Genomic DNA, 24474 nt, shown 5'->3' with positions numbered 1-24474 from the left:
AGGCGCTATACCTTAACGGTCGTTTGCCCAGTTAAGTATAGATGTGTGTGTGTGTGTGTGTATATATATATATATATATATATATATATATATATATATATATATATATATATATATATATATATATAAAGCCCTAACATACCGCGCTATATATATTATGTGGACCCCCCAATAATTTTTCTGGGCTTAACTGACATAACAATAATTCAAGTGGGTATAGCGCCCATATTTAAGGCGATATACCTCAAATAATTGTACCCCTAGACTGGTTTTTGCCTTATTTAAAGAGATTAAGGATTTTGTAAAAATTCATTCATTAATATTTTCAAGTCTTCTGAAATATTTCTTCGTTAAGTTATCTTGCATTAAGAAATATCTTGACGCAATGATGTACCAAGGTGTTATTGTGGCAAACGTGCGATTTTGAAGCCATGTTGGTCAAATAATAATGTGGGGCAGAGAATCTATACTTTTTGTGGGACCGGTGGACTCCAATCAAGGGGGAACCGCAGTTTTGTTTTGTTTAATTTTGGGGGGGGGGGGGGGGAGCGTTTCTGGTTTGGTGGGGAAGGGGAGTGTACGGGTTTTTATGTGGGTATAGCGCCTTATATTAAGACGCTATACTATATCGTCTTAATATAAGGCGTTATACCTTCCCGCTCATTTCAGGTTCAAATATAGCGCCTTTTAAAAGGGCGTTATACTTAACTGAGCAAATAACTGTTAAGGTATAGCACCTTTTAAAAGGGCGTTATATATATTATGATCACCAGTTTTTTTCCCCACATATTTTGGTTCTTTGAGTCTAAAAGAACAACATTTACTCGAGTTTGACTTATCAATGTTTTCACATTTTTCCTTTTTTGAAATGCAGAAAATTTAAAACTGTAGGTCGCCTGCCATACCAGCGACGTACTTTCTTTTTAGGCTTTTCTTTTTTTGTTTACCTTATCAGCTTCACGAAAAGTAGGCCAAAAAACATGTAATATGGAAAATACCGTCGACAGCAGGGTTCGAACCTGCGCGGGCGAAGCCCAACAGATTTCAAGTCTGTCTCCTTAACCACTCGGACATATCGACTCTCTGTTGTTAATCAGTATTTAACATTATATATCACCAAATAATGAAGAAAAGATTTTTGCTTCTCTTAAAATGAGTATAACAGATTCTGTGGCTGTCGCCAAATCTCCAAGTATGTCATAAAACAGATAGTTAACGACTTACAAGTTCATCCTAATTTAGGACCGTTTGGCCATGAGTTTTGCCAAAATAAATTTGGGATTTATTTGGCAAATACATGTTTGGCCATAGATTTTGTCCACATTTTGACAAAATCCCAAATCTTAAATCCCAAAATCACCTCAATTGCTGATTTTGGGCCAAAACATGACACGGTCATTTTTTAAAATTTTTAAATATTATCCCAAACTTTTATAGTTTGTAAAAGAGCCCACATTTATTACGACCAACTAAACCATATCTGCTCACTTGCCTCTCATTAAACTTATTTATGTTCAGGACTATGGTTTGTGATAATGATAATGAATGGTATTTATGAAGGTTCTGTATAATACAAGATAGCAAGTTTGTTTGTTTGGTACTATTGGGTATTTGTGATAGTTTTTAAAATTTGTGGGTATAAGTCATGTTTCATGTTTTTTCAAATAAAAAGTGAAATATGTTTTGAAAAATCATGTCCAAACACATTTTCATTTTCAAACCAAACTTCACCTAAATCAGATTTTTCAAAACAAATTTGAGAATCTATGGTCAAACGCTAGCTTAGTAGTTTGGCGTACATGTGTTAAAGTATTCATTAAATAAGTATAAATGATAGAGTTTGAACCCACTAAATCAAATGGATTACGATAGAATCTAAATTCGAACTCATAATGTACGTTCAAACCCTGAATCTGGATCTGCATCTGCTAAAAAAAGAATACTTAGTAGTAAACGATGCAAATTTAACCATACACATGTATTTTGGTGCAAACATCGGGTGCAAACGATTTTTTCTCGAAAAAGCATCAACCTAGGCATTGCGTGATAAGGGGTAGGGAAAGCTGAAGATGATTTCTGTTCTTTATATTTTTTAAATTATATCTTAATCAAAATAACCTCAATTTACACACGACTAAATTTGTCTAATTCGCGTAGAAGATCGGATTTACCGATTTACTAGCAAAATTGATTTTTATGAAAATCCTAGTCTCCGTCACCCTTTTCCAGATGTAATATATACCATTTTAATAACAATTTATTTTATTCTTTTAGGAAAAAAATTGTTAAAAAGAGTTCGATTCATATAGCCGACCCTAACTTATTTAGGACTGTAGAGTAGTAATAAAGTTCGATTCATATAGACGACCCTAACTTATTTGGGACTAGAGCGTAGTAATAGTAGTTGTTATTGCATGTTTGCAAAAACAACTTTATCAAGATTATAATCTTAAGTTTCTTCCGAATCGAACAACATATTTATCAATATGAAACCGGGGTCTATCGAAAACAGTTTCTCTACCTTCGCAAGGTAGAAGCAAGGCTGCATACATACTACCCTCCCTAAACTCCACTTGTGGGATTACACTGGGTGGTTGCTTTTGTAAGCTGAAAGCAACAAGCAAGAAAAACCCACTATACAAAAGATGATCAGGATTAACTCAGCAATTTAAAAAAACCAAGTTTTCCTGTCAAGTACTATTAGTACTTAATGATGGGAAATAAACAAGAAGATCTAACACATAATATGAAACCTTCACTAAAAATTTACAAGGCTCATTAGGCAGTCCCTCTTATTCTAAACTAATTTAACATTAGTTTCTACTTATCTGTACCTTTTCTGCAGTTTTGTATCAACTAATTTAGCTAAGGTATGAAAGTAAAGCCAAAGAAAGAGAAATGATAAAATGCCTTGTCTGTTCTTTGACAGTGGATCAGGGCATCATTCTTAAGATGATTCTGCCACCATCTTGAATGTGCTAACTGCTAAAAGAATTGAGCAAATCGAACATTAATCCGCTTCTTAATTGGCGTCCTACAAGAAGGACAGTCGTTCATTCCTTGCTTTTCGTGAAGCACGTTGCATTGTCCACAAAGAACCTGATGGGCACACGGGAGGAAAACCACCGACATTTCCTCGGTCAAACACATAACACATTCCCTTTCCATTTCCACACTTCTAGAGCCAAAATTGTCGTCAAAGAGTGCAGAGTTCTTTGTGATTTTAGGAGACTGCAGCCTCGTGTCGATGCCTCTTCTAAGTGCCTCTATTTTTGAACCTTCAGACTGCAATCTCAATCGAGCAATTTCACTCTCAAGCTTTCGGATATCTTCTTTACACTTTTGCATGTTGCTCTCTGCCATTTCTCTCATATTATCCTCCTCCATTTTACTCTCAACTCCCCGTTGCGCCCTTTCAGCCTTAACGGAATCAGCCTGCTGAAGAACCCTTTGTTTCTCCCTCTCCTCCTGCTCCGACAGAGCCTGCAATTCTTTGGCATCTTAGCATGAAACTAGAAAATGTACAGCACTTTGTGTTTTTCTCGTACAACTTATAAGTGTGCAACACACAAAGGTAAATCGCTTGAATTCGATTTAAATCATTTCAAATAAAATTGTACCAGGCTCTTCTAATATACTAAGCTTATACTAGAAAGACCATCAAAATGCAACTAAATTATCAAAAGCAAGACTTATTGAATATGTGTTGGAGCCGCCTATGTTGCGCGGGCTCTCCAAAATGCTGCCGCACCCATGTTGGATCCTCCAAAAAAGCACTACTTTTGGAGGATCCGACACGCACCCGACGACATTTTCAGAGAGCCCGAGCAACGTAGGGAGCCACTATTACTGGAAGTTATAAGTAAATCAGAATCAATAGTGTACCAACAGGAAGTACATTCACGGCCTAAAAACCCTACTAGCTTTATATAGAAGGTATGACATATAGACTAACAATACTGGTAAACAGTTAAGACCTCAATCAAGAAGGCAAAGAAATTTTATTCCTACAAAAGCATACCTTAAACTGGTTCTGGCGCTTTTTGGCTCTCTCAAGTTCCTGCTCCAAATGAGCTGCTTTTTGCTTCAGGGTAGAGAAGTCGTCCTGCAATGAGCCCTTCTCTGTCTCCCATGCTTGACACTTCTTCAATATCTCTTGCTCCCTTGCAACAGCTTGGTGGAAGTTTGTAGCAGATGCCACGGCAGCCAGCTTCGCAGCCTCCATCTCCTTCTTTAGCACAGCATTCTCCACCTCAAGTCTGCGAAGAGAAGAGTTAGCCATCTTAATCTGGCCACTGGCATTTGACAATGCATACTCCATTTCAGAAAGCCTCTTCGTGGTGTTTTCCTCCACCATTAGCTTCTCCTTCTGAGACTTCTCAGCCTCTTCTTTCTCTTGCCTCAGCATTTTAAGCTCCCCCTTGTCCTTTCCAAGCCTCCGAGCGGCCTGCATAACCTTCTCATTGGCCCAATCAGTCCACCCTTGGAGCTCTTTCTGCAGCGTCTGTATACGGGAAATTAGCAACAATATAGTTTCATCTTTCTCATTTTGTGGGACATGTTTGCCCAAAGACTCATCGTACGGAATACCAGCGTAATAGTCTACAACAGCAGGGGTATTTGTGTTAACAGCAGGCAATGAACAAATAGTATCTTGAGTCGGTTGCACACTAGAAGTTTCACTTGAAGGTGCGATGGACGGGGAGGTGCTTGAACTATGAGAGCTTCCTTCTGCTAAAGGACCATTGGTTTTAAGTGAAGCCGTTACCTTAGAGTAAGTACTCTTCATTACAAAACCAGAAGAACCAGATTCAGAGTTGAGCGCCTTGTCCAAAACCATACTGCCCCAGGTGGTGAGTTTCGCTTTAAAGGAACCCTTACCCATACGACCTTTGTAGCTTTTCTCGAAATGAAATGACTTTTGCCTAAGAATATCCTTCTTAGACGACCCCCTTTTCGCAGTTCCAGATTTGTCTTCTAAAATTGCTGCTTTCGACAAAGACAATATATTCTCCCTGATAAGCCCTGAGGAACTCTCGTTCCCTGTAATTCCCACTTCATGAAGATGCGAGTATATGGACTCCTGCAATTGAGCGATTACATCGGCACATGGAACTTCAGAATGCAAACTTTGAGCAATCGGCATTGAAGGTTTTGACGATTGTAGTTTATTATCCATGTTCGATTGAATCACTTCAGAAGCCTCCTTTGTTTGAGCAAGTTTTGAACCAGATGAGCTTTCTCGTGGACTTTCTAAACCGCATAGCTCGCCCAGAAGATCTCCTTCTATGGCGCATGCATGTAACAGGTTCAGATCACATATTAAAAGGCACCACATTGCTTCTGCGACGGTAAAAGCTGGCTTAACCTCCCTCAGCACGCATATCATCTCCAACATAGTGTACTCAACCAGGCTATTTAAATCCTCAAATATGAGAGGTGTAGAGGAATCCAATTCTTTTTCCCTACTTAGTAGAGCCAAGGCACCGTCAACAATAGTTGAGACAGCATCCTTGCTACCGTGATAAAGGCCACTCCTTAAAATGACCCATTCAGCTATTTCCTCACTATATCCGCATTCAACAATCCTTTTGATTGCGCTTTGGAAAGTTGCGGACAAGTTATGAAATAAAAGTTCCATTAGCTGACATGCTATTGTATCGTCCCAGTCGGCGTGTTGTAAGGTTTCCACTCCTTGTTTCTCATTGGACTGATGACACCTACCCTCGAGTGAACCGACCCCGTTAGGTGTGCTTTGATGTTTTTCCTCTAATAATTCATATCTTGGAAATTCAGTAAGGGACAGGGCAGGTGCATCAACAGGAATATCTAGAGGAGACTCGGATAAGAATTTCCTCTTGTTCCTACTTCCTTTTTCCTGCGCTGATATTGCCAATGACTTCTCATCAGCACATTCACCGCTGTTATGATTCACCATGTTCATTTTCTTTTCAACGATCATTAGACGTTCCGTTGTAATCCTATTACTCAAATCTTTATCAGTAGTCCCACTGTTGCAGTGGAAGGCCATTTAGTAATAATGTGCTAGGTAGCGGAAATAAAAAATAAAAGGAGTACATAGCAGCAAAAGACTTAAAAACTATCAAATAGTGACAAAAGGAGAAAAAGCAACTGATAGATTTCTCATTGACTGAACAATAGAACCATTGTTAAAGGCTGTTAAAGCGCGCTCAAGCTTTGAAGCTCGGTGAAGCCCAAGTTGCCCATTTTGCCTTTGCTTAATTGGTGCTTTAGTGTAGGCTTGAACGTGCTAAGGGGTGTGCACCATCACTGATGGGTTCTGTCTTTAGGAGCACGACAGCATATACATAGCTTAATTGTAGTATTTCTCTTTTACCCACATAATTATTGTTTGTGTTTATAGTTACATATTTTTTGCATTACATTTTTATTTTTTTTCTTCGTTATTTCAAGGTAGGAATAAGGTCTACGAACATATTTCCCTCCCCAGACCCTACTTGTGAGATTACACTGGGCTTGTTGTTGTTGTTGTTGTTTTCTTCGTTAAAGCCCAGGCTTTAATTGAACGTTGCGCTTAAAGCTCTGACAAACTTTGGCGCTTTTTTTGGCTTTTTGCTTTTGACTACTCTATTTATAGAACTACTAGATTATCTAAATACAACTACACATCCTTCCAAAAATAGTCGGGAATGTATATGAATCCTTTATATCCATTCTTCTCTATTTCAATACTCAATATGCAGTCTTTTAGTAAGACATTTTAAGGGTTATCTATTTTAGACATTCTCATTAGGTTATCTGAATAAGGAAAAAATAACAATAACAAGGAGAAAAAAACAGATATAAATGAAACAAGCATACCTCTGCGACACAGTATAGGTGAAGCTGCAAAAGAATCATTTTTTCTGCAAAAAGAAAACTCAAAAATATCAAAAGGGAAAATACACATAACTCAACATTTGCAAATAAAGCAAATAATTTACCCGTTTTCAACCAACAAGCAAATCAAACATAAAACCGAAGAAACCCTCAGCTCAAAATCTTACTCAGAACCCAATAACATCGAAATGAACTTATTTTTTCATAAACCCATGTAATAATAAAACTAAATATAGCAAAAATTCAATCTTTAATCAAAAGGGTCACCATTTTTGGGGTTCTCTTGAAATACTATAACAAAAAAAAACTTGAATTAAAAGGGTTACTCACCAAAGAATTCTGTTTTTTTTTTCTTTGGCTCTTGGTAGGCTATAGAGTCCACACTGGTGTGTGTGTGTGTGTGTGTTTTTGCTGTGCTCTCAAACAGTGCGGCTTTGGAGTCGTGTGGGACTGGGGGTTAACTTAACCCTTTGTCTTTTTTGTCTTTGATCACTGTTGATGATATTGCTTTAACCCGGGTTAGGTCTTTGAATCTTGCCATTGGTTTACGGAGTTTCTTTTTTTCTCTTACTGTTTTGTGTTACATAACAGCTTGTTTGGAGGGTGTGATGCTATGATTGATATTTTTTTCTTAATTAGAAATGAAAAAACTTTTAGAAAGAGTTAGTAAATTTCGAATACTAATAATTAAACAAAAAAGGAAAAACATAAGGAATCCCATAGTGTGCCCATTCGGTGTAGCTACTCGATGAGTAAGTCTTGAATATTGAATAATTAAATAAAATTCAAGAAAAAAAAGTTGGAAGGAGAAAAAGAGGTTTGGAAATAGTAAAAACTGAAATCGTGTCTATAGTTTGGAATATTACAAGTCAATATTTTCCTCTCTTTTTTAACTATGACATATGCATAAAGGTAGATAAAAGCACTATAACCAAGTGTTAATTTAGTTTATCAAGAATTTCAACATTAATGTTTCGTGAATCGAGAACAAAATGAATAAATTTTGAAGAACAGAATTGAATAAATTTGGTATAAAGTTTGTGGTTAGTACCTAATATAGCCATAAAAATTAAAATTTCATGGTTATTTATAATTTCATAAAAAAATTTAGCCACGAAAATTAAATTGTCAAAACTACAAAATTACTGTTACAACAAAGGGTCGGATCACCCTTCGGGATTGCCCAGTTGGTTTGGAAGGCGGTCATGATGATCTGAGATCGATTACCCCTCAATGCCTTTTGGGTTGAGCATGTATTACCTAGTGTTCACCTGAATGTTGTAGCGGCTGCGGGTTTCCCCTCTTACCAAAAAAAAAAAAAGACTTATCTAATTACGATTTTTTGGGTCACACGTTTGAAGTTGCTATACTAATGATAACCTCTTGGCCACAATAAATTATTTGAAACAAAATATTATTAATAAATAAAAATTGTTATGCATCTCAAGTTTTTCAATGCATATACTTGTTAATATAGGAACTTCATTATAAAGTAAGAATCAACGCAAACACAAATCTATCTATATATACATAAGTTAGTCAAAAGTACCGCACTGTAACATATTTATACTTAAGTTTAATGTAAATCAATCTAACGTAATTAATTAAATATAAATGCCAAAAATTTTATATGAGAAATATGTACTGCATGGTTAAACAAGTAAACAAAATGCATAGAAGATTTAAATTGTTGCCTAAATGTTAGTAGTTTCATCTTATATACAGTTTAATTGCGGGGTTTTGTGTGCTAAAGGGCATATATGATATTTTTTTATATACATAACATATCTAGTATCTGGTTATAATATTTTTTCTTCCCAGCCAAATTTGAGCTAATTAATTACTTTTTGTCTCTTCAATTGTATGAAGTTTCCTTTGCGATTATTCTTTCTTTATTGAGTTAACTAAACACGATAAGCATTTATCATCTTCAGAAATTTAGCTTTTTTTATTTTATAACCCAAACACATATAACAGTATGCTTTTTTAGGAAAAAATTATTTTCATTAGCATGAGCTAGATACGCATCACATTGTGTTCAAAAACTAGTTTCCTCTTAAATAACAAAACTACTAGCTTAAGAAAGCTGGATGGAGACATTAATTTTGTACTAGTGATGGAGTGTTATGCTATAAGATATAATTTACGATTCACTCTTTTTTGAATATCCACAAGAACAATAATGTACATCCAAAAGAATATAATTAATTAACGAAAAATAATAATCTTAAGAACTCAATTATGCAATTGAAATAATCAAATTAAAAAAATAAAAGACATGGTATAAATACTCTTATGGTCATAAAAGGAGATGGATCCTCCATACCTAGCCATCTTTCTTGCATACACACATACAACAAAGAATATGAGATCTATTTATTTATTTTTTTTAAAACTTCCTTTATACCTCTATTATACAACTTCAAGAGGCAAAACAAACAAAAATTATATAGTAGTCGACAAATTTTCCTTTTTTTAAAAAAACAAATTGAGATAATATAATTTCTTTACTTTATTATTTTAATATGCATCTTCTGGTTTTCTTGCTTCCCTTCTAAACCCCAAACCTTATAGGCATTTCACTATGCACCTATGTTTCAGAGGCGAATTCAGAATCTAAAGTTAGTGGACTTAAAATAAGTGTGATTTTGTTATATGTATAAATTTTAATTTCTTTTTCATTTATATATATATAATTTGTATTGAAAGCAGTAAGTTCAGTTGAACCCACAAAGCCCGAGCTAGATACGCCTCTTTTTTCATTGGAAATCTAGCTAAGAAGGTATAGGTTCAGCTAACCCAAGATTTTTGACACTGAGCTTGTATTTAATTTCAATAAATATTAAACTTTGAACTCAATAACTTTAAAAGTACATTAATAGTTCAACAGTAAGATCTAACGATTGAACCCATCAAGTTAAAATTCTGAATCCACATCTATCTGTTTGGTTTGGATACATTACTCCTCGAACGAATGCCTCGAGGAACGATAAAGATCATAAGGAGCCCATAGATGATCAACAGTACATGGTTTTCTTGAATCCAATCTCAACCATGGTTTACCTTTACCACTCCAATGTAGTAGGCTAATTGGCCCAGGATGTAAACTCCTACATTTACCTTCAATATTATCACCACCCAATCCATGTTGGTTCCATCTATGATCAACTGGCATAATATTTCCTGCTAGTGTAAGTAAAAATGGTGGCAAAGAACCTAAGTGATATATTCTTTTTTGCTTTTGAACAACCATCCAAGTCTCAACTTGTTGTGTATAATTTCCTTGTCTCCATTTTTCCACATCCATAACCATTACTCCTGTATTGAAATAGCAAGGTTTTCGTCCTTCAAACGTTTGCGATAATTTTGGGTCGTTCCAAAATGTTTCAGTAAAATAAGTTGTGAAATTTGCTTGACAATATTCAGGTGCTGCTAGTACCTTGTCACCAAGATCAACTTGCCATAATTTTGCAATGCCATCTACAATGACTATGTCAGAATCAAGATAAATTACACGTTTCACGTCCATGGGAATTAGATCAGCCAGATAAATTCTCGCATAATTTAATGGTTGGTCTAAGGCTTGACGAATGGACTTTGAAATTAGGCCACGGACCCTGTGGGCATCAAATTTGTAGAGCTTGAAATTGAGGTAGGGGAAAGTGGACTTAATGCTAGAAAATACCACAGGTTCATGTCTTACACATAGGAAGTGAAACATGACATCTTCTGGACATGTTGAGTGTTGTAAGATAGATAACACAGCAGCCATAGTACCTGCAGGGAATCAGTTAAGTAATTAATAACCTATTAACAATTTAAGTTTTTAAAAGATATGATTATATATATATTTCGACATATATAGTATATCTGAGTACACGCAAGAGGATCATGAGTTCAAATATCTTATTGCCATGTAAAAAAGAAAAGCTTTTTTTGCATGTATTTGACACATGAGTGTAAATATCATTTTACACCATCAGGTAGTTTGACTTATAGTAGCATGTTAATTAGTTAGTACAATTTTTTTAAAGTTGCTAGTTAATATTTATCATAAAATTTTACATGCATTATAAGTGACATAGTTATTTACAACATCAATACATAAAATTTTCACTAGAAAAAAAATTATCTGACAACTTAAGTTTTTAGATATACATTTTCACAATACCTCTCAAGTAATTAGCATCAAGGGTCATGGCGACATGAATACGATCAGCACCGCAATCTCTCCCATTGCGAAAAGCCGGCGCCTCCCTAAATACGGGAACATGTAGACCAGTTGGTTTCAAAATGACGCCAATACGAACGCTGGTGGTGGTTGTAGCGGTGGTGATCAAGGAGATTTGGTTGCTAATTAGGGAGAGAAACAGGAGGCTAAGGAGATGAAATGAAGGAAAAAAACTCCAAAAGGCCATCCTGCAGTTTGCATATAGAATAGTGCATTAGGGAAAAGGAAGTTGAAGCAGCCATTGGAGGCTAGGTTAAGAGAAGGTTTAGGAGAGGTTATAAATGATTGATTGATAAAGAATAAAGGATAAAAGTTGGTAGGATTGTGAGGGAGAGAATTCTATTTGGTTAGGAACCTTTGACTCTTATATTATCCTTTTAGTGCTTCCAAATAATGTATTTGAGGCAGTTGTTCGAATTTCTTGTGTGCTTTATCACAAGGCAATTAGTAACTCACTTTCATGGATTAACTAGAGTCAATGATATTTTTGAGGGGCTTAGATAAATGAATTACCTCAGCTTCTCCTTTTCTTTCTTTTCCACAATTATAGCATCCATCCATTTGTCTTATCTAAAAACAATTCTATTAGTAGAAAGAACTAAAAATATATCTTGAAGTCAAATTGTGAATCTTGCATAATTTATATTAAGAAAGCACATATTCTGAAAAGGAAATATGGGCCTAGATATTATGAGACAAACAAAATACCAGAGAATTTGGCTTTCTATTTTGATCATTGCTTGGCTGGAGGGGTTTAGGATATCTTTCTTGAATGGATGTTATCATAATTAATCCAAAGTCAATTGGCTATTAATTCGGCTTATGGCATAACTGTATGACGGAAGTTATTTTTCATAAATATATTTTTTTTTATCTTAAATGTTTTCATGATTTGTTTTAGAAAATGTATTTTGATGATCGGTTGGTGAGTGAAAAATAATTTTGAAAAATAAGATTAATAATTTTATTAACAAATCAAATAGAATTTATATTATTTATTATTAATAATTAATAATAATATTTAAATGTTGGTTAGAGCAAACGATATAAAATTAAGAGTTAACATAATCGTAAGAAAATAATTACTTTTATCCATAAGTGATTTTCCAAGAAAAATGGTTATAACAAAACACCACAAAACGGCTTTTTCGGGGGATGGAGTGGGGGTGATGGGTCCTAAGAGCATTTATGTATAGTCTAGACAAATATTATGCGGAGTGGTGGTGAGTAGGGGTAAGGGTGGTGGTGGGTTATGGTGGGTGTGGGGGTGGCAGGGATGGGTGGCGAGGAGGTGGGTACGTAGGGTAGGGGTCTGAGCACGAGCATGAGGGGGCGGGGTGGAGGGGGCGAGAGGTGAGATGTTGGGGGTTGGGAGGAGACAATTAGTATAAAATGGCCATACGTGGAACTTATTTTCCCTACCCCACCAGGGATTTCATTTTCCTAAATTTTTAGGGACTTGTTTTCCTATAGAAAATATTTTTCAAAACATACTGACCAATCGGATAGGAAATTTTTTTAAAATGTTCTCCCTCGTACCAAGCACAATTTCCCTTTTGTTGAAAAATTATACTAAGCACAGAAAAAAAAATGAACTTTGTATTTTATTTATCGATTTCTTATGTTATTTTTGTTGTAAACCTGTGTTCGTAAATAATTTATGCAAAAAATAAAAACAAACAGAAGCAGAAACAGAATAAATAAAGTTTTGAGCCCAACAGAAAATTGTGCTTCCTTAAGAAATTTAATTCTCTCACAGTTGCCCAATGTTGTTGGATTAATTCCTCCAATGATAGAACGGAAAAACTATTCTGTAATACCGGCAATGAAAATTACAGAATTTCGTCGAACTCAACAAACGACAGTAAACTACACTGATACTTACGTTTTGCTTGTTGGAAAATAATGCATAAATACAGAAGAGAGGGGGGAGAGTATGCAGATTTCGGTGCAGAAAAATAAGGCAAAACCTCTTAATTTATAGCCAAACAGCATGGGCTGTTCATATGAGATACCATTTCGGCAGAAGTGTGGTCGCGAATTTTAAACTCAAAACGATCGTTGGGAACCACAAATTTTAAATTAAAATTTCACGAAAAAATATTAGAAATTAAATTATATAATAGAAACGGGAAATAAATTTGGTCAAAAAAATTATCAATCAATCATATCAATTGACCAAATTCGAAGCCGAAGCCGAGTGAGCGACGACGACGGTGCAAGGCACCACTTATTCTTAACTCTTTAAGAGCTAGAAGATGTGCTTCTCTATATAAGAACAAAGATTTTCTTTCCTTTTTTCAATGAGGGACAAAGTGCATTAGTCAAGGAAACAACTTCAAACTTTTCGTTTCCCTCCAAATCTTTTCTCTCCATTTCTCATTCACATCTCTTATCTAATTATATAAAATCCAAAATAATCCCCCGCATGAATGGGGAATGACTATATAAAAATATGCATGCATAAAAAATTGTGCGATTTACAAGCAAGGATTTATCGCATCTGGATAAGTATGTTTTCCTTTGAACTTTCCATAGTGAACTTATGTCGGATATACTCGATCAATCGGTAGATTTGATATCTTCGAATCGTCAAACTTTGGTGTATACCTAGACAGCTATAAGTCACACAATCAACCATTTAACCACCTTTGGTTCTCATTGTTGTGTTCATTTTAGCCATGAACACCGCCTGATTCATAAGTGCGTAGAGAATTAGCTATACAGAATTCTCCTTGAAGTGACTTACACTTCACACTTATATAGGTAATTCCTAAACGTGTTATCCCATAGATACATTATTTGATATACTCCGTATCAAACTTAGAAACTATTAAAAAGCCTTAACGCTTTATACTTGGTACTGCACATTGTCTCATCACGAGAATAGACCAAAACTTTATTTGACAATGTTGAACCGTCACTAATGACTTAGTTTGATCTCCTTAAACCTAGATCTTGGGATCTTCAATCTTCTAGGTAGAGTTACCACCGTAGTGACTTGTCCTTGGCCATAGTCCCATTTCCTTAGATGATTTATCAACTACCTCTCTATTTAGACCTTTTGTAAGTGGATCTGACACATTATCTTTTGACTTTACGTAGTCAATTGTGATAATTCCACTAGAGAGTAGTTGTCTAACGGTATTATATCTTCGTCTTATGTGACGAGATTTTCCGTTATACATAATGCTTCCAGCCCTTCCTATTGTCGCTTGACTATCGCAATGTATGCATATAAGAGCCACTAGTTTGAGCCAAAATGGAATATCTTCCAAAATAAATTGAAGCCATTCAACTTCTTCTCCAGCCTTATCTAAAGCTATAAACTCGGGCTCTATTGTAGAGCGAGCGATGCATGTCTGTTTAGTTAATTTCCAAGACACTGCTCCTCCAACACTAGTAAATACGTATCCACTTGTGGACTTTATTTCGGATGACCCTGTGATCCAATTTGCATCACTATATCCTTCAATTACCGCAGGATACTTATTGTAGTGCAGAGCATAATCTTGGGTATGTTTTAGATACCTCAAAACTAATTTCTTTGCCGTCCAATGAGTTTGGTCGGGATTAATTGTGTAACGACTCGGTATACTTAATGCACAGGCTATATTAGGTCATGTACAATTCATGATATATATTAAACTTCCCAACACTTGAGCATAATCCAATTGAGATTAGCTTTGACCTAGATTCTTTGTAAGAGACACATTTATATCAATCGGGGTGTTTGCGACTTTGAAATCTAAATACTTGAATTTTTCAAGTACCATTTTAACGTAATGAGATTGAGACAATGTCAGCCCTTGAGGAGTCCAATGGATTATAATTCCTAGAATTAAATCAGCAACTCCTAAGTCTTTCATATCAAACTTGCTAGCAAGCATACGCTTAGTAGCATTTATATCCGCAATATCTTTGCTCGTTATTAACGTATCATCAACATATAAACATACAATGACTATATGATTTGGAGTGTTTTTAATGTAAACATATTTATCACACTCATTAATCTTAAATCCATTTGTCAAACATTATTTGGTCAAATTTTGCATGCCATTGTTTGGGTACTTGTTTCAATCCGTATAGTGACTTAACAAGTCGGCACACCTTTTTTTCTTTTTCTGGAACTATGAACCCTTGAGGTTGTTCCATATAAATGTCTTCCTCCAAATCTCCATTTAGGAAGGTTGTCTTCACATCCATCTGATGGATTTCAAGACCATACATCTAATGTTATTAACACACGAATAAATGTAATCCTCGTTACCGGTGAGTATGTATCAAAGTAATCAAGACCTTCTCGTTGTCTAAATCATTTGACAACTAATCTTGCTTTATATTTGTCAATAATACCATCATCTTTCATTTCCTTTTGAAAATCCACTTAGAGCCCAAAGGTTTATTTCCTGGAGAAAGGTCAACCAATTCCTAGGTATGATTACTTAATATGGATTCTATCTCAATATTGACTGCCTCTTTCCAATATTGTGCTTCCGAGGAAGACATTGCTTCTTTAAACATTTGAGGCTCATTTTCCAACAAAAATGTCAGAAATTATGGTCCAAAGAAAGTAGTTGTCCTTTGACGTCTACTATGTCTTGAATTTTCCTCACTAAACGTACTATCATTTGCTTCTTCTCGAGGTCGCTTAAATTTTTCACTAGACGACTCACATTTATTTTTATATGGATAAATAAATATTCTCAAAGAATTCAGCATTATCAGATTCGATTAGCAGTAGCCATTACAGCAGTAGTAGTCCCAACGGAACCATTATATTGTTCCGTACTTGTTGTCATTTTTCTGTAAAAGAAATTGACTCGACCAGAATTAATAAGTCGGTGAAGTTTTTATATCTTCAAACCGAATACAAACAGCCGAGTAGAAAATCACAAAGATTTTAATCTCGAATTGAGTTAAAAGTCAGAAAGACTTTAATCTCAAACTAGAGTAGAAAATTCGAAGATTTTAATCTCCAAAACGGGAGTAGAAAATCGCTAGGATTTTCCTCTCCCAAAGAAGAAAGTAAGATAAACACAGAATAAAAATAATTAAATTCCTTAAGCTTGTTATAAACATGTGTTTGTAAATAATTTCTGCAAAAAATAAAACAAACAGAAGCAGAAACATAATAGAAACAGAATATATAACAAGTTTCGAGCCCAACAGAAAATTGTGTTTCTTTAAGGAATTTAATCATCTGACTGTTGGATAGGTGCGAAGGTACCTATTCATACGAGGTACCATTTCGGCATAAGTCTGGTCGCGAATTTTAAACTCAAAACGACCGTTGGGAACCGCGGATTTTAAATTAAAATTCCGCGAAAAAATATTAGAAAATAAATTATATAACGAAAAAAGGAAAATAAAGTTGGTCCAAAAAATTACCAATCAAATCAATTGACCAAAGCCGAAGCCGCTCGAAGCCGCCGACGACGACGCGAGGCACCACTTTTTCTTAACTCTTTAAGAGCTAGAATATATGCTTCTCTATATAGCACAAAAAATTTCTTTCCTTTTTCCGATGAGGGACAAAGTGCATTAGTCAAGGAAACAACTTCAAACTTTTAGTTTCCCTCCATTTCCCATTCACACCTCTTATCTAATTAGATAAAAATCCAACAATTTTTTCTATCAATTCTTATAAAAATAGTACATAACTAACATAACATTCGTAATAGACCACAAAAGTCTCATGTTTTTGAGACTTTCTCTTATAATATTCTTCGTTAGAAAATGTAGAACTTCATCTTTTCTTATCATCGAACATTAACCAACTTTAAAATAGCTTACTTTTCAGATAATGAATGCATAAAGTTAAAAAGATATATTTTTAGTTTGCTTTTTAAGATTCAATACATGCAATATGGTATCGAACGGATATCATATATGGGGCACTCAACAAATAGCATAAATTAAATTGTTATTTTTTATTGTTTCATAAGATATCATCTTGTATTATATTATATTATATTATATTATATTGCATTATAATGTATTGTCTGAACTATTCTTAAATAAACTCGTGCAATGTTTGTTGTCCTTTAATAATGTTTCTTGTTTGGCTTGATTTTACTGTAGTATATATATAATTAATGTAAGTGATAAATTTATTAAATTATTCTTAATTATGGTTAGTTATTGGATTTATGAATACTTACAAAATATAGTGATGAGGAGTAGTAGTGATGAGGAAAGACTATTAAAATGTGATATAGAATAAATTAACATTTCAAAATCAAAACAAAAAGAGGATTTCTGACAATTGACGAGAATGAGTACCTATAATGAGATTAAAAAATAATTATAGTAAAGTGTGAAATTAACAAGAGAAATAGCGAAATAGCGTAAAAGGTAAAACGAGATTAAAAAATAATTAAATAATAGCAAAATGGGAAATAAACATCCTAACGATTTCTTCGGTTGCTATGCAATAATATGTGAAAAGATTGTTACGTAATAATATAATATATTTAATAATTAATTTAATATAATAAATTTGTAAGTAACAATCACTATTAAAAACTGGAGTTAGCTATGAACTTCGTCTAATCTATCGCTAAATTACTCGTAGCTAATAAAATATCTTAATAATTCGTCGCTAAATAAGATTAGCGACGAATTTTTCTGTTTAGTTATAATTTATCCATCTTTAATTCCTATTTTTTTAGTAGTAAATTATACTAAACATTGTATCCAACATAACAGTACGATAAGATACTAATAAAATAGAAATTACAATTAAATTTGCTTTTTTGCTACGCCTTGGTCACCACGTCCAACCATTGTTGTAGTTCTAATCTTGAGCTTGGCACGATTTATATAATGAGAAATCCTATCATTAAAACTGTCTCTTCTGGTTGCAGCCCTTCTTATTTCAGTGTCACTACCAACACTCGTTGTTGTTGTTCTCATCTTGTTCTTCACTCGATCAATATAACCAGAAAAGTACTTGTCATTCCTGCTACCATTAGACTTGTTACCTGTTAGAAAATTTGAAGAGCTAGCAAGTCACCATTTGAACGAAGAAAAATTAATCAGATGCACAAAGTATACCGTGTTTACGCGGGGCCAAGGAAATACTACACTCCAAGAGTATTTGAGTATATTCAAGTACTTGTACTCAAATGCTCAAACTTATTTTAGAATAGAAGTGGTGGAAATACTCAAACTCATATATTTAGCCTACATGGTATATGCATATTCATTTTCCAAAAGGAGGTTCCTCACCCCCGCCCCCACTCCTACCCCTCTACGTACCCAACCCCACTTTCCACCCCACCCCTACACTCGTGCCCGCCCCCTCCCTCACTCACCCCCCAACATCGCCATCGACACTCCAGCCCCTAGACCTCGCCCTACCACCCTCCCCTGCCCTTACTCATTTCGTCTCATATAGTGTGCCTAAATTATATATTTTTAAAAAATATTTTCTGCTATCTAAACAAACATCGAAATAAAGTAAGAAAATCACTTATTTTCCAAGAAAAATATTTTCATTCATACCAAACACACCCTAATGCATGCATCTTCTAACCAATAAAAAGGGCAACGTGGTGCACTATGATTTCGCTATTCACAAAATCCAGAAAATGGCCGGACCACATATTGGGTCTATTATATGCAATTTTACCTCGCTTTCGACAAGAAAACTATTTTTATGGTTTAAATTCGTAACGTCCTCAGACGAGTTACCTTTTGGCTTTTCGCCAAGGTTCCCTTCACTTACCATCTCTAAGCTAATAAACCTAATACTCTAATTCATGAACTAAATAATATTAAAATGCATGAACAAAATTTTAACTCTCAGCATCACCTTTAGGTTCCTGCTTATGCTGAACTTTTCCTGGAGTATGATTGTAGTCTATAAGTACCATATTTGATTTCCCTTCTATTTCAGACTTTGGGCTCTGTTTTTTAGCATTCTCCACCTTGAAAATCTTTTTATACTGACAGTCTTTGGTGGTGGTCTGGTTCTTTGCCATTTGAATTTTGAAGTTAGCTCTCAGAAATGGGGAAGAGTAATTTGTGAGTTGAGAGATTGTTGTGAAGAGAACATATTAATAAGAGAAGATTAATACAGTTCCTTGTACATTAATGAATCATGTGATACTCATGTTCTTGTGAAAAGATTAGCCTCTGGATATTCCTCATGGGATATGCCATTAAGAAATAATTACTCTCTCCTTTCCATTAATTATATGAGAAGTTCTTTCGAAAGATTTTGAAAGTGTGTGCTCACAAGTATTCGATAACATGTCCGTAAACACAAGCAAATCAGGTCCACCAGAATTCTATAACTTTGATCGAAACCATATATTTATGTTAAACAAAATCTAAATATAACTTGAGGCCTTGTCCTATAATCCATAACTCGTAAGTTTCAAATCCTAGCTCCGCGGTTGTGTTATCAAGGTGTTAAATTCCTTCTAAATGTGAAAAGTATATGTTTGTTCTCCAAGACTAAGAACATGATTCTGGCTATAGTGGCCCATGAAGGGATCATATTCGTGACTTTCTCATGTTTTCCCTTTTAAGGAAAAGACATTATATGCATCTATTATGGAATATGGATATAGGGAAAATTGATTGGCCTGGGAAAGTGGAAACTATTGCTCTCATAACTAAACATTATCAGCATAAAAGCAGAGGAATCAGGTTCAAGGGAGGTGTCTCAAGCTGTGTCAAGAATCTCACTGTTGGTGTTGCGTCTCGGACAAAACGCCAAGTCAAGATTTAAAGTAACTTTTCTCTTAAAATTATTCTATTTCTTTCTTTTGTTGCACAAAAATTATTTTACTTTGCTATATTTATTACAAAAATCACATTTGCCAGATTTTATAATACTTTACTTTGAATGTCTATTATGTTCTTGACATTATAAATCCTCTCATTTATGTAATACCTTCTATATTATATACTATATAATATATTTTTACCATAAGTATTTTACTTATAATTAAAAATACTTTAAATTATTTTATTTATTATTTTTATAATATATCCATATCTCAATTTATTTAATTATATTCAAACATGAACATATTTTAAATATAAAAATGATAAAAAAATATATTTGTATAGTCAATAAAAATTTAAAAGAAGTTTCAAAGATATTTGTGTTTAATATTAAGCTTTTTAAAGCTTTATATGTTAATATTATTTATTTGAAAGTATTAATCTAATGTGTCATTTTGCTAAATGTGGGTATTTTATTTATTAAATTAATGAATATGGCTTGGCTGATAAATCAATAAGCTTTGATTTTTTTAATTTTTATTAAACATATTTTATTAAGCATGATTAAGAACGTGGACTTGAGATTTGTTCATGGTAATGTTACTGAAAAATTTAATAATGCTACATATATATCTTGAAAATTAATATTAAGAAAAATTAAATGTACGAATATATTATAAAAATAATAAATAAAATAGTATTAATTTATATTAATTATAAGTAAAATATTTGAGTAAGAGTATTATATAACATATAATATAGAAGGTATTACATAAATGGGGGGATTTATAATGTCAAGGGCATAATAGACTTTTCAGGCGAAAGATTTGTAAAATATGGTCAAAGTGATTATTGTGATAACTAGAGCCTAGTAAAATAATTTTTGTGTAACAAAAGAAAGAAAAGTGACTTTTGGGTAATGAACAAAGTTGAATGATTTTTGCGTAATAAAAGAAAGAAAAGTGATTTTTGAGTAATGAACATTGTCACACCTCCTTTTACCCCAAAAAGATATGTTTGTTGATTATTGCGGGTTAAAAGAGTTTTTTCAATTAAAGCGATGAATTTGAGAAGGGATTATTTTATTTACAGAGTCGTCACTTGGAATTGATTTTTCGGTGTTCCAAGTTACCTTTTATTTGAATCCCTGGTCAAAGGAAGGTTTGACTCTATTTTTATCGGTCTGCGAAAACAAAGTCCGGGTAAGAAATTTTGTTGATCGGGGAGAAGGTGTAAGGCATTCCCCGAGTCTCGTGGTTCTAGCACAATCGTTTTATTGACTATATTTAGCTTATATTATTTGTTCAACTACGTATTTTAGAACCTACGTGTATTGGACCTTTTTCCGCTTTTAATTATGGCGTTATGGATTTATCTTTAAAACAGATCACATGTGTGTAAATCCACTTTATTTATTGTGCCAAAATCATGTCACGCGTTCGTATACACAATTAGTAGCATTTTATTATATTAAGATTATTTTGGCCAAAGTTGCACGAACACATACTTCAGTTTAAATTTTTGAAATCATAATTATGCAACGCGAACGTATACATAATCGCAATAAACTAATTAAAAGTGCGCCCAAAGCACTCTAACGGTGTTCATTATTCTTCGTAAACTTTAAAATTATTGTAAGGTCATGAATTATGTAATTACTTGTGGAAGAAGTGTATCATTTTAGATATTTGAATAAATAAACTATCATATACCAATACCTTACCGCCCAACAATTGAAGCCCAAACTTATTAGGGTCCAAATCTTCCCAACTTTAAAGCAAGTTTGAATATCATTATTCTAGAAACATGATTAAGCATATAGCATTTAAGGACTAATTTATATTATTATTTATAAAGTGTAAAGGCAAATAAAAAAATCACATAAAATAAGATAAAAAGAACATAGGAAAGAATAAACCTTTAATGCAAAATTTTCAATTAAATGAGTTTTCAAGAACAGGTACAATAACTCAGACGAACGCCGAACAAGCATAAGTGAAGAAGAACATCAAAGCTAGTGAACGGAACTCCAACGGAATCCTCGACCTCAACTATTGACTCCATTGTTTAGCATGTAAAAATGGGATGTTTTAAGGTATTTTTGTTGGGTTTTGGGTGATGAATTGCTGGATTATTCGAAAGAAAGACGAAGAAAGAATGACACGAGTAGAAATTCTCTTAGCATAAAAGAAGAAAAAATAATTCTCTCAATTCTCTCCTCCCTCTTATTTTTTCTCCTCCTCCTCACATTTTCTCTTATATTTATAGAAACAATTTCGGAATTTTTTCAGATTTTTTTTAAAATTATTTTTTTAATAAAAAAGATTTCACTTCCCATTTTTCTTATTTTAAAAAAAAATAAAAAATTCCCCACTTTCCTTTACTTTTATTTTTTAATTTCCACCTTTTTTACTTTTATTATATTAATTTCCATCTTTTTTACTTTACTTTTTTTTATTTTTCACTTATTTTACTTTTCTTTTACTTTGTTTTAAAACAAATTCACCTACATTTGCTTTTATTTTTTTAATTTCAACTTTCTTTTACTTTTTTTTTAAAAAAAAATTCCACATTCTTTTACTTTTATTTTTTAAATTTTCCACTTTCTTTTACTTTTTTATTAAATAATTTTTACCTACTTTTACTTTTACTTTTATTTTTTAATTCCATACTTCTACGTTACCTATTTTTTTATTACCATCCGAAATTTTGGAAAACAATCTTTAATTGTTTTCGGTTTTTTAATTTATTTTATTTTTAAAATAAAGATAAAAATAAAAATAGTACTAATAGTAATAATTGACCTTTTAAAATATTTTTAATTGTTACCCAATATAAAAAATAACAAAGATAAAAATATATATATATATTAAATTTCTAAAAATATTTACATAGTAGAAGATGATAAAAATTCAAATATAGTCAAAAATTAGGTGCTCACAACTGCCCATCTTTGCTTGGAAACATGAAAAGTTTTCAGGCAAAGAGTAGGTGAACCATGTGACTAATTTTTTACCAAACCGTTATTCAAAAGGAAAAGATATAAAAGATAGGGTGCAACTGAGTCCTAGTTTTGGACAGCCTACATATCTCGGGTTATAGGGGAATCAGATCACGTGTAGTTCAAGGAGAATAGTGGAATGATGAGTTGAGGAGTCAAGTGAGGTTCCGTCGATGATCTGGTCTGCAGTCTTGCTATTATATCAAAATAAAAAAGAAACTAAACAAGTTTATCACCTATGAGTTACAAGATTCCTATCTATGAGTCTGCTGAAACTTGATCTTGAGTCTTGACTGGTTCTTCATGCAGACTCTGATATAAACCTTGATGCTCGCTAGTTGTAGGTGCTAGTTCATTGTTCTATAGTTTCTTCTAATCAAAACGGGACTCCTATGCTCATGGCTTCAGTCATGTCTTGAGCATTCCACATCTTTTCAACTGCTTTTGCATTTTGGATTCACCTATTTTTTCTTTTCTTTTATTCTAAATTGAGACTTCTTCTTTTGGTCATCTCGAACCTTGTGCCTCGAGGTAAAACCTACTCAGACACCAAAACAAACAAACAAATGAAATTTTTCTGCCCCAGTTTGCACTAGGAAAATTTTGTGAGTTATTGTAACAAAATTCTAAACTACTTAATTGAAAGCAATAAAAGGACGGGAATGGTGTACCCCGAAAAAATCATAATGGTTCTTTTTTTTGGATGGTGTTCCTTTATTGTCAAAACAATATCTCAACTAAGGATTGGTGTACCTTATGTTGGGAAAATATGGTCAGGGAATGGGATACCCTATATTGGCAAAGATATCGGGGAGTGGTGTACCCTGCATTTAAGATCAAATCAACTAGGGAGTGGATACCCTATGTTGGAAAGGAGACTAGGGAGTGGATACCATATGTCTAAAATAAAATCAACTAGGGAGTGGAGACCCTATGTTGGAAAAGAATATTATGTAGTGGAGACGCTATGTCTAAAATAAAATCAACTAGGGAGTGGAGACCCTATGTAGGAAAAGAAGACTAGGGATTGGAGACTCTATGTCTAAAATAAAATCAACTAGGGAGTGGAGACCCTATGTTGGAAAAGAAGACTAGGGAGTGGAGACCCTATGTCTAAAATAAAATCAACTAGGGTGTGGAGACCCTATGTGGTAAAAGAGACTAGGGAGTGGAGACCATATGTCTGAAAATAAAATCAACTAGGGAGTGGAGACCCTATGTTGGAAAGGAGATTAGTTAGTGGAGACCTTATGTCTAAAAATAAAATCAACTAGGGAGTGGAGACTCTATGTCTAAAATAAAATCAACAAGGGAATGGAGATCCTATGTCTAAAATAACATCAGCTAGAGAGTGGAGACCATATGCTGGAAAAGAGACTAATGAGTGGAGACCTTATGTCTAAAATAACAATCAACTAGGGAGTGGAGACCATATGTTGTAAATGCGACTAGGGAGTGGAGACCTTACGTTTAAAATAAAATCAACTAGGGAGTGGAGACACTATGTTGGAAAAGAGACTAGGGATTGAAGTACCCTAATACTGGTAAGGAAATGTAACCAGGGGTTAGTGCCCTGTATTACGGAAAAAAAATGTAATCAGGGGTTGGTAAACTGTATTACTGAAAAAGAATGTAA

At 33.8% G+C, this 24474-nt stretch overlaps 2 protein-coding genes, 1 long non-coding RNA gene and 1 other non-coding gene across 5 annotated transcripts; all 4 read right to left on the bottom strand.

Annotated features, from left to right (window-relative positions):
* Positions 1-998: 998 nt before the first annotated feature.
* TRNAS-UGA (transfer RNA serine (anticodon UGA)) lies at positions 999-1080 on the bottom strand. Its single transcript has one exon. It is a non-coding gene; the product is annotated as a tRNA-Ser (tRNA).
* A 1602-nt stretch (positions 1081-2682) lies between these two features.
* LOC107803733 (putative E3 ubiquitin-protein ligase RF298) lies at positions 2683-7410 on the bottom strand. Of its 2 annotated transcripts, none has more exons than XM_016627496.2 (4): positions 7192-7410; positions 6844-6887; positions 4022-6011; positions 2683-3483 (listed from the first exon to the last, which is right to left on the bottom strand). In XM_016627496.2, the coding sequence occupies exons 3-4, from the start codon at positions 5960-5962 to the stop codon at positions 2986-2988; spliced, it is 2439 nt and encodes an 812-aa protein (XP_016482982.2). In that variant the 5' UTR covers positions 5963-6011; positions 6844-6887; positions 7192-7410; the 3' UTR covers positions 2683-2985. The 2 variants fall into 2 exon arrangements, with proteins under 2 accessions (XP_016482982.2, XP_016482984.2); XM_016627498.2 differs by having other exon boundaries at positions 6966-7202.
* A 2323-nt stretch (positions 7411-9733) lies between these two features.
* On the bottom strand, positions 9734-11354 carry LOC107803732 (putative galacturonosyltransferase-like 4). Its single transcript, XM_016627494.2, has 2 exons — positions 11033-11354; positions 9734-10638 (listed from the first exon to the last, which is right to left on the bottom strand). The coding sequence occupies exons 1-2, from the start codon at positions 11277-11279 to the stop codon at positions 9821-9823; spliced, it is 1065 nt and encodes a 354-aa protein (XP_016482980.2). The 5' UTR covers positions 11280-11354; the 3' UTR covers positions 9734-9820.
* A 6214-nt stretch (positions 11355-17568) lies between these two features.
* Positions 17569-19278, bottom strand: LOC107803731 (uncharacterized). Its single transcript, XR_012700932.1, has 2 exons — positions 18915-19278; positions 17569-18081 (listed from the first exon to the last, which is right to left on the bottom strand). It is a non-coding gene; the product is annotated as an uncharacterized LOC107803731 (long non-coding RNA).
* Positions 19279-24474: the final 5196 nt, after the last annotated feature.

Source organism: Nicotiana tabacum, chromosome 17 (assembly GCF_000715075.1).
Source record: "Nicotiana tabacum cultivar K326 chromosome 17, ASM71507v2, whole genome shotgun sequence".
Lineage (NCBI taxonomy): Eukaryota > Viridiplantae > Streptophyta > Magnoliopsida > Solanales > Solanaceae > Nicotiana > Nicotiana tabacum.
The sequence above is the reverse complement of the archived record's forward strand: the minus strand, read 5'-3'. Positions and strand labels throughout refer to the sequence as shown.

Coding starts and splice junctions, on each gene's coding strand:
- LOC107803732 (XM_016627494.2), bottom strand. CDS start 11,279: ATGGCCTTTTGGAGTTTTTTTCCTTCATTTCATCTCCTTAGCCTCCTG. Junction 10,639..11,032: donor TGATGCTAATTACTTGAGAG/GTATTGTGAAAA, acceptor GATTCCCTGCAG/GTACTATGGCTGCTGTGTTA.
- LOC107803733 (XM_016627496.2), bottom strand. CDS start 5,962: ATGATCGTTGAAAAGAAAATGAACATGGTGAATCATAACAGCGGTGAA. Junction 3,484..4,021: donor AGCGCCAGAACCAGTTTAAG/GTATGCTTTTGT, acceptor AAAGAATTGCAG/GCTCTGTCGGAGCAGGAGGA.